The sequence below is a fragment of the Pagrus pagrus genome, assembly GCF_965226575.1.
Source record: "Pagrus pagrus genome assembly, chromosome: 6".
Classification (NCBI taxonomy): domain Eukaryota; kingdom Metazoa; phylum Chordata; class Actinopteri; order Spariformes; family Sparidae; genus Pagrus; species Pagrus pagrus.
Genome location: NC_140190.1, coordinates 11188471 through 11208195, shown reverse-complemented (window position 1 = coordinate 11208195; position 19725 = coordinate 11188471). Strand labels below are relative to the sequence as shown.

Below are 19725 nucleotides of genomic sequence, written 5' to 3'. Positions count from 1 at the left end.
CGCCAAATATGAACAAAAATTGGGTTGTCCTTTCAGGTCAGTCTTTTTAATTCAGTCACAAAGGCGAAGAGAGTTTGTTTAGGCATTAAAAAAATGAAGATCTTTCTTTTTCGTCTGATTAAAAAGGTCCAACCCAAAGCTACATAGCGCACCTTTAAAGCTGAAACTTTGCATACTGTTATCATGTAAGCATCTGTTCTTTGTTACATTGTTAGAGCTGAAAACACTCCTTCAATTGTTGTGGTTCACCTTCATCACCCAGTCACTGCTGTTCTCCACTTCAAGATAGAGACAGACCCTGACAACACTTAATGACAGAAGGACCTCTGCTGGACAAGTCTTGACACTGCACCTCCTTGTTATCTCTGAAGAGGAATGCAGCGAGTCTATACTCTCAGTTTCATAGACGGCTAAACTTTTTTTGAACTTTTATTTCTCTAAATGTTGATATTAGACATTGATTCTGCAGTGATAACATCTGGCATCCAGTACAGCTCATCACTTTAAGAGGGAGATCTGTTATCTGCTGTTGCTCTTGTAATGTAACACTTGATTGCTTCACTTACTTCACACATGACAAGTCAAGAGCTGAAAGGGCAGGGCCGTGTGGGCAAGTAATTTCCAGCAGCTTGCATAACCTTACTGTGGTGACAAACCCATCGCTGGTGCCATTCCTCACCCTTTTGTCAGCGTGTTTACCTTTGCTTGTGTCTTATCTCTGTCACACACTGCAAGCAAACACACTGGTTTTAGAAGCAGCTCTGGTCCGTGGGCTGCGAGTGTAGGAGACACACAGGAAGCGGTGGGCGACCAGCAAACTGTATTTCCCCTTCCTGTCTATCCAGCCTGCCCTTTGGCTATTAATGTAACTCTGAGCTACCCACCATACACCCACATGGCCACTGGGAGCTGGTGTGCACTAGAAATCACGGACACACACTTACATGCACAAAAGTGATCTCAGTGTAAATAATTAGTGGCTGAACAAGCCGGCAGTTGCACAAAAGAGCCACGCGAAGTGTTCGGTACAGTATGTGTCCTCATGGCTGGCTTTCATATCAGTCCATTAGCTCTTGCTTCTCCCTCCTACCTTGCCGGTACACAGACAACAGACAGCAGGGTGCAATTAAATAGGTGTCCATCACTCCATCGCGACGTCTATCACAGCCAATGAGGAGGTGATGTACAGCGTGCATGCACAGCAGGAAAATACCAGCAGCGTGATAACAAGGTTTCCAATTCTTTACGTAGCCGCACCTGCACGTGGGTAACACACACATACACACACTCAGTTGCAGCTCACTGTGAAGGAAATTAACGTTCATTTCCATTCACTATTTTTTTCCCTCCCTCCTTCAAGTAGGCCTGATTTTTCTGAGAGTGGGCTGACAAATTTAGCACTTCAGCTGGGCACTCTCAAATCCCTCCATCTCTTTTCTCTCTATGTTCAATTTACCACTCACACACATGGCACAGCCTACACACACATGCACACACACACACACACACACATCTACCCATGATCCATGTTCCCATTGCAGTCCTTATCTCCTGCCCCCGGTCATCCAGCTCATCTGTGAGAACAGAGAGAACACACACTGGCATGAATCACAGTGAATCATGGAGCCCAAATAGCACCCAAAGAGAGGTGTTGCATTTAACCAGGACACAGACTATTTATAATGGCCTGGGCGTGCACATTCTCATTATAGGCCACAGAGGATGCTGACAATGGACAGGCAGATGAGGGGGTAGCGACTCTTTTTAAATGTCACCAGCAATGTATCTTCTTATCTCCAGGCTGTTGTGGTGGCAGTCTGTTTGAATACAACATTTAGAGCAGAGTGAATGAGCCGGAATGGAGGGAGAGAAAAGATCGTTTATTGGATGCAGCGATTCACAGATAAGGGGGCACAGACACTACATAACCACTGCGCCCAGGAGATTATGTTTTCACCTGTGTCGGTTTGTTTGTTTGTTGGTTTGTAAGCAGGATTACACAAAAACTACTGAACGGATTCCCACAAAACTTGGATGGAGAACAGGTCGCAGCCCAGAATAGACCTCAGTAAATTTTGGTGCAGATCCAGGGATTTTTTTGCACTTTCTTTAAAGCTCCTCTATGCAACAATTTGTAGCAATTTACATGTATTAATCATGTTTTTAATTGGCCGTATGCGAGTGGATGGTAACATTAAGTTGACCACGACAGTGAAACAAGTCCAGTTATCTCCAACAACAACTTATCCTGCTAATTACCTGAACATGTCCGTGCCTCATTAAAAGCTAGATATGTAAGACATTTTGTGTAAAACATTCATTACTGAAGTTATCATCAAAATGTTATGAAATGACCACTTTGGTGTGATATCAAAGCAACTACGTATTGTGTTGCAGTAGCCACGGCCTGTCCTTTGTCAGTAAACCACCTAAATCCAGACTGCTAGCTGCACAACTAACAGCATCGACAGTTAGCAGCAGTTTGCGGTTACTCTGGTGATATGCTGGTCGCTATTTGTGCGAATTTGAGAGGAGGCCAATTCTTACATATTGTTCCTTTAAAGTTTTGTCCAAGAGTTCAACAACTCTACTTCTGCGCTGTTATATTTCTACTTTAATATTTGCAAAACGACTTGCATTAGCTTAGGCTAACGCTATCAAACAAGTACATTCTTCAGCTTTAAGATATATTTTGTGTTTAAGCAGGGTTTTCCTCGGGCCAGGCGTGCATTTCACATTACACATAATTCAGCGAGTGTCGTCTGTGTCGACACTGACCCGACTCAGTGTGACTTGAACATGTATTTATCGCTTCCTCACTGTACACGCTCTCAGGTACTGAAATTTGGCAGTGATTGATTTGCGTGATGTGAATTACTCTGTGGGACTGATGTAATTCAGTCAGTACAGGAAGAAGTACTGAGCTCAGTACCCATCCCTCCTGATTTCAACACTGATTATAGATTGTGTATAAGCACACGTACGACTCTATCACTGCCGATTTGAATTAGTTTTTTTTTTTTTAAAAAGGGGGGAAAAAAACCCAACAATACAAACATGACAACAAAGTATCTCTCCCGTGCAGACCTCTGCCTGATAAGCTTGTTAAAGTCTAATTAGTGTAACGAGAAGCCGCAAAATAAATAAACATAATTATCATATCAAATACATTAGCTGTTTGGGGGATGATAGACTAATTTGACAAACACTTTGTTCTTCTGTTTTCTTTTGGCTTATTCTCTCTCCCCACATGCCAATCATGCTCAATGCATCACATCAGGACAGAGTTGGGAAGTGCAGGCTCATCAATCCTTGGCAAGCTAACACGCAAATTACACTGTGTCTGATCCTGAAAGCAACAATGCGCTGAACCCAACCCCCCCAAAATTGCCGGCTAGCAGGGTAGAAACCAGATTTCAGGTGAAACAGCTTCGAGAAGCAATCAGCGCCTGAACAATTACCTCTGGTGAATTGATTACATATTGATTGAGGGCAGCCAGACACCTGACCAGAATGTGCAGATCCTCAACACGCACATTACGAATCCACAGAGGCCTGTAGGACCTAACAAAGAAATGATGAAAACTAGGTATGATGGTTGAGGATACAAAACACTTGAACACCGTGACAGTCTTTCTTCTGTTCCAGTGGAGGAGGGAGAGGAGGAAAAAGGAGGGGCGATTTCATTATCAGCCAACATGTAGGCTCATGCCGCATGGCTTTACCCAACCAACCGTTGTCATGGTAGCAACTTGTCATGTCATCTGCGTCTCACCTTGAATGAATGGAGACCTGCGGGACACGTGCCCTCCCCCTGGGAGCGTGCACAGGGGGCGTAGTGGAAGTGCGTCAGCCCAACGAGCAGCTGGGGACACACCCACGGCAACCTGCCTTACTGTTTGTGTGCCTGCGTGTGTGTGTGTGTGTTAATGCGTATGTGTTTGCTTTCCTAGAAGAAGACAAGCGAAGCTGGCTTCCTCAGGACTGTGTTGTCACTACAGGGACGACAACAATAGCAACAACAACATCAGTAGCAGAAGCCCTCGACCAGCTGCTCGCGAATCGGAAAACTGTACTTAACTGGCCCGCTATCTGAAGAGTATCACCAATGAGTCTCAATACGATATGTACATACTGCGCATCTGTGATGTGAAAGAAAAGTATCTGGGAATTAATATTTCTGAAAAACCTGTGAAAACGTCAGTATCTGGCTGCCAAAGGGCTTCTTCCTCTGCGGCAATGTCAAAGGGGCATTATGTAGTTATAGAGTAGAAATTCAAACTCCGGTATGAGGTTATAATACAAGCATTTATTGCTAGAAAGGTGGCAGGGTCCGCCAAATGTAATTGTGTTGTCCTCTAAGATGGGTTTGTTTATTCAGTCGTGAAAAGGAAGAAAGTTTGTTGAAAAACCAGTCAATGAAGATCTTTCCCTTCTGACTAAGGTTTCCTCTCCGTAACTACATAGCGCACCTTTAATGTGCCGTAACATAAATCATGTCATGTTCAAGGCCTGACAGCAACAACAACAAACGGGTCCCTCAGAGGAAAAGCATCTTCGTTTGAGCGGGAGACGTTCAGTTAATTTAATTTGGAAAACTGATTTCTCATCCGCGCGTTTTGTTTCATGTTTACTGATCCGACGGTCCTGTAAAAATCAGAAAATCTACAAAAAGTCTTTTTTTTTATTTGAGTAGTATTCCAAATACTATGTGAAGAGGCTGAGTTGTTGTACATGTAGGTGTTTTTGCACTTTTGATAATCTCCCATCTTGTTTTCTCTGCATTCACACTCAGTCTGTCTTCACAAGAGCCGGACGTCTTTTTTTTTCCTGCATCGCCTCTTGAAGTTGTCCATGTCTCTTGAGTGTTTATAGAATGAATGCAAGATACTGTGTGTGTGTGTGTGTGTGTGTGTGTGTGTGTGTGTGTGTGTGTGTGTGTGTGTGTTAGCGTGCACGCCTGTGTGTGTGTCTACAAGTTTGAGTGTGCTGAGGGGGTGATGAGGGGAGAGGAGGAAAGGCACGGCAGGTTTCCATGACAACAACTTTTTATTTGCGCTTCCTCAATGGCGTTGGTGGAGGAGATAGATAGATAGATAGATAGATAGATAGATAGATAGATAGATAGATAGATAGATAGATAGATAGATAAAAGGAGACAGAGAGAGTCTGGCGGAGTTATTAGGAAGAGACAGGCTAGTGGGCTGGGGTGCATGGGCAGGCGGGGGTGGAAGAAGCCAGCAGAGTTGTATGCATGCTTGCCGGCTTTGTCTAGAACAGAATGTCCTCTTTGTATACACCCCTCCCATGATGGATGACAAGGAACCAACAACTTGCTTGCAGTCATCCAGAAATACCTTATGAATATAGCGACATCTGTGTCTGTAGTATCTGATAAGAAGCAAGCGTGCCTCTCAAAAGAAAATGGAACAATGAGAGTGTGTGCCTAAGCATTTAATGTGGGTGGGTGTTTGTGTGCTGACGTGTGTGTGTGTGTGTGTGTGTGTGTGTGTTTCAGATCCAAATAATCTGCCACTTTGTCCACGTCTCTCGTCTCAACCTCAACAGACTAGACTTCTGGTTAAATGAAATAGAAATACAAAACATGACGCACACGTGGCGTGTAACCGAGTGATCTCGTTTTTTCAGATCGGGAGAAAGTGCTGCTGAAACTTCTATCCGCCCTCATTTAGTTTGATGCCGAGACCACATGAATCTAACGCCCACCTTAGGCTGCGCAGTCAGGTGGCCCGAAAAAAATACAGTCGCAAAAGCATCTGCAAGATAAACAAATCAACCAGTGGTGTGAGTTTTCCGCACACAAACGTACAGACGTGACCGGTGGAGAGCGTGCAAAACATGCAACGTGAATGCAAGCCTGAGAACTAAATGTGTTGCTGTTTTGGCGGGGCTTTTTTTAGTTAAAGGGTAACACCACCAATTTTAGCCGTTAAAGTGTGGTTGCAGGGCTTCTGTGGCCCCAGAGGAAGCTGCATGTAATCTGATGGCGTCTGAGGCTCAATCAATGGCTAAGCTGCAATGTGGGTAATGTAGGCGGCAGGTTGTGAAACACAGTCCACCGGTCTGACATTGCACCGCTGTAACACTGTGGCACATCCATCTCAACACCGCTGTTGTTTGAATCGTCTGCCCCCTCAAAGCGTTGCCAGTTTGTGCACTAGCTGATGTTGCAAACGCTGACGAGGACAATCTGACATTAGCTACCAAATGTTAGCTACCATTGCTAATGCAAGCTAGCAAACATTAACGTTGCTAATGCTAGCTAGCTAACATTAGGGCAGCACAGTATGCTGGGTGCATACTGAAGAACTCAGCCATTCAACTACCAAGACCACTGATGAAACACAGACGTTGGCTCACGAACGCTTGGTAGAAATTCTTACACAGAGATCAATAAAACAATAATTTTGGACCCAACAAACATTTTAAAACTACTGATTCACAATTATAATCATGTCTTTTTGAGTAGAAGAGATCATTTTATCCTGCACCTTTCTACAAGCTCTCTAGATGAGTTATGCTTTTAAAAAACAATTTGCCTCCACAAAAATGTCACCTCCTTTATTAAACACAAACCACATATTTTCAAAACCTGGTGCCTACATTACCCACAGTGCAACAGTTGCTGAGTGACATCGCTGGAGGCAACATGCGGCTTTCTCTGGAGCCACAAAAGACTCCTCAAGAACTCCACGTTACCCTTTGATACACTTATATATATTTACTGTTTGTTTTTTATTATTTTGAAAAGGTGAAATAAAAAAACACAGATGAGTGTAACGGTGAACATCAAATAATCCTCTCAGTCTACTGAAACTCTTGTTTGCGCTTATTTTGTTTGATTCTGAGCCGCGTGAATCATACGCCCACCTTGGGAATCCGAGTCAGACGGCCTAAAGACCACAGATTCAGTCACTATTCATCTGCGGGATGCACAGATTAACCGGAGATATCCACTGTAATCTGCACACAAAATCACAAAAAAAACAAACACACACAGATGCACAATGTATACAGTGGTATTCATTCTTTATCTCTCTGTTGCTCACAGCCTGGTTTTATTCTCTCAACAACAATTTGGGCAACGTGCACGCACACACGCGCACGCACACACACACTGATAGACTGTCTATCTGTGTGGGGAATGACTCACCTCCTCCACCTGGAGTAGAGCCAAGCCTTTCTCGCCTCCTCCCCCTTCATCTGTGTGAGCCCTTCACTTCACTCACTCCAGCTCCACTATGGAAGCATTTCAATCATTCAAATTAGCTGTAATCACAGCCAAAGGCAAAGAGTGGGAATGGCAGCACGTCACTCTGCATACTCGAGAACACTTAATACATTGATTTTATATTGAGCATGCTGTGTTTCAAAAAGGGGAGCCGGGGAGGAAACAAATAAGCTATCCAGGCCAAGCCTTTTCTGCCACGCATGCATCCGAGACAAAGGATGGAAGCGGTGGATGAGAGGCCGGCTTTATAATGAGCAGCGCTATAAGAGTCCTTTCAGTCTTCAGACCTGACATGTGAGAAGCAGTGCATCAGTGGCACCAGCTGCAGTCTTCACATAATGACACAAATTATTGGCTCGTTAATGGGCGGCTTAGCCTTGAGTGTTCAGCCCGCAACACCATTCTGAGAACAGGGGAGCACGGGATCAATCTCTGCCTCCTTGGACGTGCTGTAAAACACGGGATGCATCCAAAGGACATCTTATCCACATCGCAGTGTCTCTCTCTCGCTCTCCCTCTCTTTCTAATCCATACTGATCCCTGGAGACTCATATTAGGAGACTCCTACACACGCCCCTCCCACACCTTCTCTCTCCCCCACACACCACCCTCAGAACCACTATCTGTCCACCTCCACAGTCGGCCTGTGGACAAACCCAGAATAACAATGTGATCTCGCCTCTTAAAGGCACACAGGCAGCTTTTTACATCATTATCTTCCAGTTCAGGACTTCATGTCGTCCTCATAATACAGATGTCTGCTGGAATAAATCAAAACACACTTTCATCTCATGTGGATATAATTGCTACCTCTGGATATCTGTTGCTATTCAAACATGCAGCAAAATAAAAAAGAAAAAAAAATCATAACTAAATAGTCATGTGAGATAAACAAAGCTGTCACATGCGACCACTGGAGCGTCAAATCTCCAGAGCCCCCGCGTCGCTGTGGCGCCGGAAAAGCAATCAACATCAAAACAGAGAGTCAAGAGCAGGACAGGCACTTGCAGGCTGCAGTCAATGAAGCTAGCAGAGGAGGTGCTGGTCCAGACTCCAACTTGCAGGAGGAAGCATTGCAATAGGTGTGCCTAGAGTGCCCCCTCCTGTCATATCAATAACAACTGCATAAATGACATGGCAAAAGTAGAAAGAAAAACAAATCATAGTTTAGGACTCAAAGATGAAAGAGTGCCACACATTTTATTCTGTAATTGTCTGATTGCTTCATTGACTGACAGTCCTGACTCATTAAATCAACAGGTGTGCGACATTAAAGAATTTTCTTTCACACAGTTCTTCAACGTTTTGCATTCTCTTTAAATATCTCTTCAGATCTGTGTTGCAGGCGCTCACCTGACTAAATCTGTCAGCGAAGCTCGATAGGCCGAACTCTACCACAATGGAAAACTGTGGTGTTGCACAGGAAGCCATGAGGTGCACTCGTGTGTAGGAGGTGCTGAGGTAGAAAAAGGGTAGTTCAGAAGTTAGAGTGCTTACTGCAGCAGTATCTACTTCTATTTTTAACCCGACTGTGGTCTTTACTTTCTAATCTCAATTGCCTACACCGAGCGCATTTGATTCAGAGACAGTCCAGAATTGCAGTTTTTAAAACAGCATATTGCAAATATCTCCTGGTTGTATTTCTGCTCAGCAGCCTGCACATGTATTTGTAGTTAACAATAAACTTTAGCTTTCTTTGAAGTGACTTTAACCTCATGAACAGTCAGACTTGGTTAATGATTATAACTTAAGTTTGTCATTCTACTCTAAATCATTTATTCACACATATTATAATCTTTGCTGCACTTGCACTAAATCGGCAATGTGTCAAGCTGTGTGTTAAGTGTCCCCTCTAGCCTAAAGTTAAGAAAAGTGTGCAGCAAATTTTTTGTGCAACAACAAAGACTCCTGTAGGGGATTTTATCAAGATTCAGTGGTGCCACCAAGTGGACTCAGGTAGAATAGCAAGAGTCTGTTCAAGCCTCCCTTCTCTCATGGTGTTGTAGATATGATTCTTTGGCAAAAGCCATTTTAACAGCATTGTTAAAAAAAAAACTTAATTGACATTTAAGGAACTGATAAGATAAGATGGTGCATATACCTCCTTAAAAATGCACTCAATTGAAAAACCCTGCATATAAAATCAGTACTGAAGAATTATCAGAAAGAAAAGATATACCAAAAATATCAAAGTAAAAGTACTTGTTATGTAAAATAAGTATTATATTTATAATTAAATATAGGCTACATGTAAATATCTGTATAATTTGATATCTAATAATTTAACTTTTTGATGCTCAATTACATTTATTGCCATAAAATTACTTGCAATACTTAAGTACATTTAATATCAGCTAATTAAATGTATAGGTCTTAAATGAATTACTTGTAACCACACATTGTATCCACAATGTAACTTATTTTATAAACTGATAATAATGTTTTACATGTCAACTCTTAATCTGAAAGGTAAAATTGTCATTTCCCCCTGAAATGTAATGCAGTACAAGTACAACCATCTACCTCCAAAATACTGGAGTAGGCTGTGTACTACACATGTTACAGTCTACCTCTTTGACATGTCATAGCAGGATGAGCACAGGTGTTACAGAAAACAAATCAGTGATGTCTGTGTTCTGTTTCAGGTGAGTCATCTCCAGGGCGCAGGTGTGTTTTCATGCAGGCTCGTGGCAAGTCAGAACTATCTGAACCTCCCCTGTTGTTTTTAGTGGTGCTATGTTCAATTAACTGTGACTCAGCTGAGTAACGCTCATTAAACCAAGGTGGAGCCCTTACAGGTATTTGTTCCCAGCTGTCTACCCTGCAGCATTAGCTTGTTAAAGGTAACGTTAGTCTCACTTTAGCTTTATTTTTACCAACTCACGTAGCCAGTCTTGGTTGTTCGGTTAGCTACAACATTACCAATGCTCGGGTTTCTTTATTAGCTAAAATACATGTAGCTATTAACAGCTAACAGTTAGCTATTAGCTGCTAAGAGTACTTGTTTTCTTGATTAAATTTAGCTAAAAGTAGCCAGGGCCCAGATGTTAAACATGACTTAAAGCTAACATCAACATTATAGTGATGGAGGAATATTAGCATAGCTGTTAGCCACACTGTGTAGGGCTTAATAATGAAAACACGTTGCAGGAGAGACTAATCTGCTAAAGGTGGAAGGTTTGAAACGAATATCCTGGTCATCGATGGGGCCCACTAGTTTATAAGGTTCATAACATTAAAGGTCCCATATTATGCTGTTTTTCATCAATTTCACACAGCTGTCAGAGGTCCAACAACACTGTATTTGAAATGTATTGCCCCAAACCCATCCTGATCCTGAATTTCAGCTGTCTAAAAGTTGCTCAAGTGAGCTCTACTGAGAGCAGCTGTTTCTGTGCCTGCACCTTTAATGCTAATGAGCTCCGTCCTGCTACGCGCCCCTCTCATGGAGAGGATGCCGCTGACGCTAGCGGTAGCATATGCTAATGTTTACGGTGGATGTATCGCTATGGCTCGCCGAGATGCTGTCGTTCAACCACACCAGTTTGACCCAGAATCGGACCCAGAAGGAGAGGCTCAGAAAATACAGACTCTGCGGCTGCAGCAGGACTCCCCAACACAACCACCCGGCTCCCATCCCCCACTGACCTGCAACAGGTAACGTCTAAAAACAGCTAGCGAAAGCTGTTTGTCTCCAACACAGTCTCCAAACTCCTGGACACTGTCCGCATAGTCTCTGTCTCCAGTCTGCACGTTTCCAGACTTTTTACTGTGACAACCAAGCTCCCTCGTAACATTATTAACATTAAAGTCACTTCAAACGCTGTTGCATAGCGACCGAAGCGGAGCTAACTAGTTAGCCAGTTTCAAGCTGACGTCACCATACTCGTAGGCAACTGTAAATACCATCAAAACGTGGCGACACTTACCTGCGGCTCGGGTGCAGTTGCTGGGTCCCGTATGGTTGGGACTGATCCTTTTAGGAGGGTCAGTGTCGAGGCAGAGCCAGCTTTGTACTGACCCTCGTTACTGGAGCAGTCCGGTGTGAAGCGGTTAGCACACGCAGACAGACTTACAGGAACCGTAGCCGTTAAAAATGAAACGCAACCACTGTCTCTTCTGTTCTTCTGTAGCTGGCACAGAGTATAGGCACTTATGTTGATTTTTACAACCAACAACAGAACAATTTGCGTGTCTAGCTCTGAGCGATGACATTGCTAAACACCGTGACCTCGGGGATCAACGCCAGCCTCTCGGGGGCGTGTTTTCGGCCTATGAAAATCATGTTGCTACGTCACGACAGGAGCTGAATCTGAACAGCCTGTAGGAGCCTCGTTTCACCAGTGGGTGGGCTGCAGAGACCATGCAGGACTCCTTTGCTTTCCTCATTCTGGGAGTTGGTAGACTCAGGGAGGACCAGTTTATATATGTAGAGACCAGAGAAAACGCGTTTTTCATAATATGGGACCTTTAAGTTTTCATCGGCAGTATCAATATATGTAACTGGGATGGTCAAAATAACAGATTTTAGCTGCATTGCAATACAGTTTAGCTTAGCACAACAATGCCTGTAGCCTCCAAAATGATCAGTGAAACAACATGCCAGACATTTTCAACAAAAAATAACATTTCATGCCAGTCTAAATACAAATAAGACACACCTGTTTTAATTGATTTCACTGCTTCTTCTATTTTATATGAATATTTATTATGAAAATTCAGCATTTCTTTTCAGTGGCCTCCATCTCATGTAAATTCTAGATTTTTCATTTACATTACTTCGGTATCTTGAGAAACCGCCTTGGTTAAATTAAACAAATTATGAAAATGATGTGGGAGTCAGATTGAGGAATGTTTACCATGTAATGACACTAAATTTAACTCACCTCAAACAGGCAAGCGGCAGCCATCATTACCCTGCTAAAGGGCACCCAACTGAACAAATTAAAGGCAGTGAGTAAACACACTCAACAGCTAAAAAAGGAGACCAAAATATCACTTCTTTTGAAAAGAGAGTTGTGGATTTCTTTAGTGTGAATACAGTATCATAGCTTGTGACACTTCAGTGGGGATAAAACAGTATGTACATGCAGTGAAAAAAGCAGCTTCAGCAGAGGATAAAGAAATGCAGGTGGATCATCTTTAGGAGGCCACTTCAGGGGAAGCAATGAGAACAATGTCAACAGACAGTCTTTCATGGTGCTTATGATGAAAACCTGTATAAAAAGGCCTACAGGAAGCAATCATATAATATTTTCAATAAAACTGTTTCTTGTTTCTGCTACATTTCAGGAGTCAGAGATCATATGGAGATCCACTACAGAGTCGGCTAGCTGCTGTATAACTACTATGGTGAGTATCAGTAATGTAACTTAAGTAGTGTTTGCACTGTTAATGTGCAGCGATGCTGAAATGTGAAAAGTCCTCATCGCGCTTTGTTACGACAGTTTCTGAAAACTCTAAAAGCACTTACCCTTGTTCATTAGTCGGATAAATGTTCAACACCCCCTTAAATACGTCCGTCCATCCATTACATTACAAAATAAAGTAGGAATAGGATGCTGCAGTGAGTAGCGACGAATGCTGGAAGGGAGTGCTGCCATAATGGGCATCAGATCCGGATCCAGGTTAGCGGGTAGTGGTACCGGGCTCAGCAGCCTCTATGAACATCATGACAGAGGCTGTCCATATTTAAAGTACATTACTGTCTATACTGATGACTGGATGAGGATGACTCTCCCTTGAGAGTCCAAAGTTTCATCAACGTCACTGATATATTTATAGTACATCTAGCGCCAGGTTAGGACACTCTGCACTCTTGAATCAGTATGTTATATTAGAGTGGCTTCGCAGAAGGCCCTCCTGAGTAAAAACCATGAGACGGGCCTATTGGTGGTTGATATATGGGTATGTAGCACCGCTAGAATTTTTAGGGGCCTTGAAAACGGCTCAATAAAACACTGGAGGCAAAGGTCAGGGCAGAAAGCAATAGAGCCAGTATCAAGTGGCCGTTAGAAGAGCTGCATCTTGAAAGAAGGAAAGAAAATAAGACGTTTTTAATTAGCAAAACTTTCCAAATGGGTTTATAGCACGCATTGTTATATATGTAAATATATCTACAGTATACATATAGTGTACATGCTGCCTGTATGTGTGTTTTAATAATGCAGTCATTAATACAGGCATGTAAGTAATGGAAATCGCCTGATGGTGGTGCAAAAGGCATAGAAACAAAATTTAAAAGGCTTCTTCCTAATGTGAACATTAATATACCAAGAGCACAAAGCTACTTAAACCGTTATTACATTATTTGAGATACTGTGTTCACAAATAAACAATTTAGCAAACAAAAAGGTTTAGTGTAAGCCAACTAAAAGATTAAAGTGCATCACTGTAACCTCTGGATCCAAATAATGTGTTTAATCATTTTACCTTAATTAAAATTAGGCCTGTACCTCGAATATAAGACACATGAAATACAGAATCTCACAATGTGGGTGCAAATTAATGTCATACCATAGGTGTAGATGTGTAAAACACCAATATTAATTGAGATCTGGTGTGTGTTGTAAACGGATAACAACTGATTATTATAAGACGGGGTGGTAACCTAGACAACTGTTAATGTAAACTCCCATATTTCCATGTTGTCAGACTTTAGACCTTATAAAGGAGGAGATGAAAGTTTCAAGAAGTGAAAAGTGAACCTTTTCTTGCTGCATCAATACAGTTTCATCACAAGGAGGCAGTGTTGTCTTTTTTGTTTGATTTTAATTCATGCTGAGGGAAAATGGCAAGACAAGCAGCAGTTTATCGTTTAAAAAGATGCTATGATACAAAATCGGAGGATCCTGTGTTCTCATCTGATCAAGTCAAAAAGAAGATACACAAAGCGTAACATAATGTTGCATTTAAGAGCAGGATGACAGACAGAATCTAGTTTAACATATATCACACCTAATAAACAGCATTCAATTTCAATTTGCCTAATTATAATATTAAGTTTATATATAGCAGAAAAAAACAGCTATACCATTAAAAGTCAAAATATGTCTCAGATTTAATCAAAGCCAATCACATTCATGTTTTCAGTTTTTTTAACTTTCCAAACAAAAATAAAATCTTTATCTTTGTAACGTCTGTCTAAAGTCCCGACTTCAGTCTGACAGTCTAATTGCTTTGGATTCAGTCTTGAAATTAGCAGTTCAACTTCAATGTTATGCAACATAAATTCAGATGTTGTGATTTGATCAGTCAGTTGTTACTTTTTTTCCATGATGCTCAGTGGGAGAAATAATAGAATTGATCCAGCTTATGTAGTCAGGAATCTTGGTGAAGGCATACAAAGTCAATTCATCTGTTGTTTTCGGGCTCCTGCAGGACACCAACCCGTATGCCTCTCCACCCTCGCAGACCAGTGGACCACCGGAGTCTCCCTGGAGGTACACACACAATACGCATTGAGTGCTTCAACAGTGAATCAGTTAACATTATTGACCAATGTTTGTTTGTCCATGTTATGTTACAAAAATGTGCGTACCCGAGCCGGTCCAGAGTTTCCAACAGAGCAGTACCAGCTCTTCTCAACACACCGCTCATCGACACTGAGTGTTACATTGACTTCCATGAGTACTTTAGAAGAGTAATTACTCTTCTCTGTTAATCCCCAGCCGGAGACGAGACACGAATTTGGCAGAGGGCCATCACCTCGGTCTGCGAGAGCAATGCTTGTCAGGTTTTCAGTGAAATTCACCTTGGAGCTCAACTTGTGGACAGAAAAAGATAAAACATATAAAACACATGCAGGATGTGAATCTGTACAGTATTTTAGTACTCGTTGTTCAATAATGCATTTGGAAATGGAATAATGAAAAACAAAAGAGACAAAAAAAGGAAAACCAAATAATACAATTCTTTTTTTTCCCTTTTACCTTAAGAAGCATGATGTCATTTTTATAATAAGGCTCTTCACTGTAGCCTTCATGTGGAAATGCTTCTTTCACAGACACACGCTGCATGTCATTCTGTTTTTGGATATCGTGAGCTCCCAGCCAGGCTGTGTAGGACCTGGAAGGATTAAATTAAGTGCAAGAAGGTTATCAAGGAGTTTTTGTCACGGCATTGTTTTCATAGAATACAATTTATTTCAAGACTTATTTACCAGTTAAGAATCAATTATTTGGTGTATTTTAAATGGAAGTCTCAATTCATGGGTCTATGTTGTCCTATCAGGGGCCCCATAACTCTGAATTGATCGACATAAATGAGTTAAACTCACTTGGCCTTGCAATGGGCTGCAGTCACCACAAACTCCTCGTTCAGAAGGAAGCCATCACAGTATGTTTTTAAGTTATTCTCATGTAGCCTCTCCAGAAACACCATGTATGGCCTGCTGTGTGGCACAGCCTGTTTACCTCCGATGATTTCTCCTGTATGAACTGAGAAAAAAAGTGATGCATCATACACATTTAAACTTAAGAGATCAAAGAAACTCATGAAATAATCCTTGTTTTCTTTGTACACTTTATGTCTCACAGTACTGAATGTGGAATATTCCTCATGTACTTAGTTTTCTTTAAACCTGCATGCTATAACCTGTGTGAAACAGTAAATTAATGCCATAAAAAATTAAACTTACCTTGACGATCAAGAGTCAGTGCGAGTATCAGTACTACCAGTCGGATGAACATGGTGAGATTGCACTCCAGCTGAGCTACTGAAGAGCAGTGGCATACCTCACTGACAATTTCAGGTCTTTAATGCCTCTGAGCGTGAGGCAGAAAAGGAAGTGTTTCAGTCATCACCACATGTCATCAACACATGCAAATGATGTGGGTTTGAACACATCCACATCTCAATCAACTCCAGAGTGTGATAAAAGTTAGATATTAGATTCATAATACAATTCGTAAATCTTTTGACGATGTTTAATTAAATCTATGGTTGGTAAGTTATTCTTGAAGCATTTTTGTTCGAACCTGTCTGTCTACCAACATACCTGCCTGTCTGTGCACAATCATTGTGCTTGACTGGCAGATATATTGCTAAAGCTATTAGTGAGCTTGTCACACAATAATGGAAAAGAAAGGCGACAGTGATGAGTACCAACAATAGCCTTGTTCAGTGTTTACGTTCAAGATGACAATGTTAGGTTTTCTTACATGTGAGACATGAAGTAATGCTAGTTGTATATGGGTAGCATAGCCCTTGAGCCTGTTGTTCAGCATTTAGCTAGCTCCGAAGCATAAAGCACACACCCCATCCCCTGCCAAAGAACAAGTGAAAGACTGTTGTTCAGCTGCTAACCCAGGAGCACAAGGCACACAGCCCTTGAGCCAATGAACATAGCTGCTACAGCAGCAACACTTGATCAGCAGCTAACGGTAGCACAAAGCACAGCCCTGCAGCAGTCAGTAGTAACTGTGATGCAGGGAAGCCTTTTTGGACTGAGGTATATTGGTGACAGCTATTGTGCTTGTGTTTTTATGATTGTGGCATTTAACAGGGTGGTTTGTATCTGTGTTTATTAAATTAAAAAAGCTAGGGGAGCTTGTAGAACGTAGCAAACTAGCTGCTAACACATATCTCCCTGCTGGGCTGCAAGAGCTACTGGGCCGAGGCTCTCTGAGGTCACACAGTCCCAAAAGAATCATAATCCTAGTTTTGTCAAGTCAAAAGATAGATATTATTGCAGATATTGCAGCTAATGCCTTACTGTTTATGCCCTGATTCTGTCTGATCTAACAGTAGCCCCTATTATTTATTGTGGTGTTTAATGCATCCTGTTCACACTGCACACACTCAGTCAGTCCCCCATTCTTGGTGCTATTCAATCAAAGTTTATTGCGTTTTAATTCATGGGAAAAAAACCAAACATTGTTCAGCAACCTTTGATTCCAGTGCACTCTGCGTCTTGTGTTTCAAGGTGTTAGTTGATCACATCCGTTTGAAATGGTGTTGCATCATTTATCTTGTTCACAATCAGCAGGAGGTATAGATTAATATAGTCAGCGTTTCCTTTTTCTGAGCTATGAAACCAGTAAAATCCCCCCTTGGTTATCACTAATTCTTTGAGGTTTTCCTTTCAAGGCCAGAGAACATTCTGTGCTGTTCTCCTTCTTCACCAGACCAAATAACATTCAGTTAAAGTGTGCAAATTAGTGTATTGGACTGAACTGGCAAGTAAAACAGGGATGAGTGAAGGGTCGCTGTAGTTTGACATCGTTATTATAAGAATAGAAATGCAATAAAACTTAGTTGTAAGCGAAACAAGATGATGTTTTTCCATGGTATTTCTAGTCTTAAAACACTCCAAAGTACTTTATTTGCTTATTTAAATCAATAAAATGTTCTAATGGCAGAGATGACCCCTGGAGCCCTAACACACCTACAATAACTATGAGCTCTGTTATAGCAAATCAAAATTTACCACTGAACATAAATAGATATAACTGATCCACAAGTATAATGTGAGGGCAAGGTGACTAACTATTATAGGTGGTTAGCCTACTGAGAGAACATGGTGACAAGCAAGTTTTACTAGCAGAATTACATTTGGTATCTTAACAACTATCACATACATACATACATACATACATACATACATACATACATACATACATATTTCTATCTCTCTTTGTCCTCAAGTTGAGCTCCAAGGTGATAAGCAGTGTGCTGAGAAGAACTTGTACTGCTGTGTGGGAGAGACTGGCGTCCAACTTTTTGGGAATCTGGGCTGTTGTGAAAGTCTGCGTGTTGTTTTACATACAGCATACGTATGTTGCATTGTTCTGATGCCTGTGTTGTAACATACACAGCCTTGAAGATCTCTAAGTAATTCATGCAAAATCCTGAAGCTCTCTGAGGTCAGCCAAAGGAAACGTTCTCTTTTTTGTCATGTCATAAAAAAGTGCAGAAAAATAAGACTTGTGAAATGTGACCACTGAGCTTTATATAAAAAATGTAAGTGTTAAGTGTTAAACAGGCCGCAGTTAGTTAAGTTTCAACATCAGTTTCTGGCAGGCGTTTTTGGAGCCAAAACTGCTATTCACAATATCAATCTTCTCCGCGACAGAAAGGCATGTGCATACCTGAAAACTTGACTTACACTAATGAAAAAGGCATTTAGGGAATCTACTCTACCCAGTACTGCTGGCAGATGATTTCAGAGGGTACGGCCCTTCATTATATCCAACAGAGGGCAGAAAACAATGGATGAAAACTGCTTGATATTTCAAGGTCCTACAGAAAGTTGTTCAGAGCCGAGAGAGGGCATTGCCAATGAAGGTCTTACTTGCAGGATGAAAGCCAGACTGATATCAAGCCATGCAAGTCTTTTAAATCATGTTGTTATAGCATCCAAATCATTTATTGAATGGTTGAATGTTCACTTTAGCAAGACATAGTTGGACAACCAGCACGGTGGTAAGATTTATGCTTTCATGTTTGTAAAACAGTATTTTGTAACATAACCTGTAACCCCTGTAAAGCCCCACTCCTTAGGAAATTATTCTGGTTACTATTATAGGTAGTTAGCTAGTTAGCCGGGCTAACCTTTGCTGTTCACATTGGAGCAGATAAACCAATGTTTTAGTTTTTGAAAGATCATTTCATAGAGCACACCGCTCTCCAAACTCCAGAGTAGAGCAGCTATCATTATCTGTGGATCTTTACTCTAATAGCAGCCTCTGATTCCCATGTACTCTGTTTCTTGTTTATCAAAGTGTTGGTTACTCACATACGTGTGAAATGGTGTGCGGTGTTTATCTTGCGTGTAATCATCAGGAAGTATTGACGACTATCGTAAACCATTTCCTCTTTATTTACGGTGTGAAGCATAAGTACATGCACTTGTTTATCTCTCATTCTTTAGGGGCTTACTTTCAGTTGTATATGTTCATAGGGCAGATTGAGTCCCAGTCCCTTTTCTTTCTGTACTAGCAAAACACACGCCCATAAAGTATTCAAATGTAAGACAGGGATGAATTAATTGCGGTTTTGAATGGAGGGTTAAAAGAGGGTTGTGAACAGTAAAGGGATTGGATGGAGCAGAGGCTGATGAAAAGGGCTGAATGTTGATTAAATATGTCAGGAAGTGTGGAGACGAGAAACCCAAGGAGTAAGACTCAGGGTTGGCATGTCAGGATGAGGCCCCATGGCTTCATTGTCCACTGAGGTGTAAATGACCTTCTCTGCTGGGCTCAAGATGACTGTACAGTAGGTATTGGTACAGCATAGGTCAGGGATTCCTTGGCTGGAGCAGTCGAAGTGTTGTGACCACAGCATAGTTCTGAGGACTTCCCTGACCAAGAGAGAAGTGTTGTCATTTGAACTGTTTCAATGCTCAATTTCAACAGTATCGATACTGATACCAGCTGCTTTCTCACTCTCCCTTCTCTGACAGCAAGTCGACACAAACACTGCTGCAGTGCAGGCCTGCCTCCTCACACCCAATTACGTCAAATACTGTTGTG

General features: G+C 41.7%; 1 protein-coding gene and 2 long non-coding RNA genes across 3 annotated transcripts; 1 reads left to right on the top strand and 2 right to left on the bottom strand.

Moving 5' to 3' along the window:
* Positions 1-461: 461 nt before the first annotated feature.
* Positions 462-8708, bottom strand: LOC311259020. Its single transcript, XR_014622807.1, has 3 exons — positions 8606-8708; positions 1518-1574; positions 462-1257 (listed from the first exon to the last, which is right to left on the bottom strand). It is a non-coding gene; the product is annotated as an uncharacterized lncRNA (long non-coding RNA).
* A 1975-nt stretch (positions 8709-10683) lies between these two features.
* Positions 10684-19725, top strand: LOC311259019. The gene is made up of 4 exons (XR_014622806.1): positions 10684-10909; positions 12545-12604; positions 14633-14694; positions 19656-19725. It is a non-coding gene; the product is annotated as an uncharacterized lncRNA (long non-coding RNA).
* On the bottom strand, positions 14004-16143 carry LOC311259015 (mast cell protease 2-like). The gene is made up of 5 exons (XM_084355805.1): positions 15891-16143; positions 15531-15690; positions 15184-15319; positions 14793-15017; positions 14004-14688 (listed from the first exon to the last, which is right to left on the bottom strand). The coding sequence occupies exons 1-5, from the start codon at positions 15940-15942 to the stop codon at positions 14503-14505; spliced, it is 759 nt and encodes a 252-aa protein (XP_084211931.1). The 5' UTR covers positions 15943-16143; the 3' UTR covers positions 14004-14502.

Excerpts from the sequence above, each read along its gene's own strand:
- LOC311259015 (XM_084355805.1), bottom strand. The coding sequence starts at position 15,942 with ATGTTCATCCGACTGGTAGTACTGATACTCGCACTGACTCTTGATCGT. Across the intron at positions 15,018-15,183 it reads ATGACATCATGCTTCTTAAG|TTGAGCTCCAAGGTGAATTT; the intron begins GTAAAAGGGAAA and ends TCTGTCCACAAG. Across the intron at positions 14,689-14,792 it reads GAAACTCTGGACCGGCTCGG|GGAGACTCCGGTGGTCCACT; the intron begins GTACGCACATTT and ends GTGTACCTCCAG.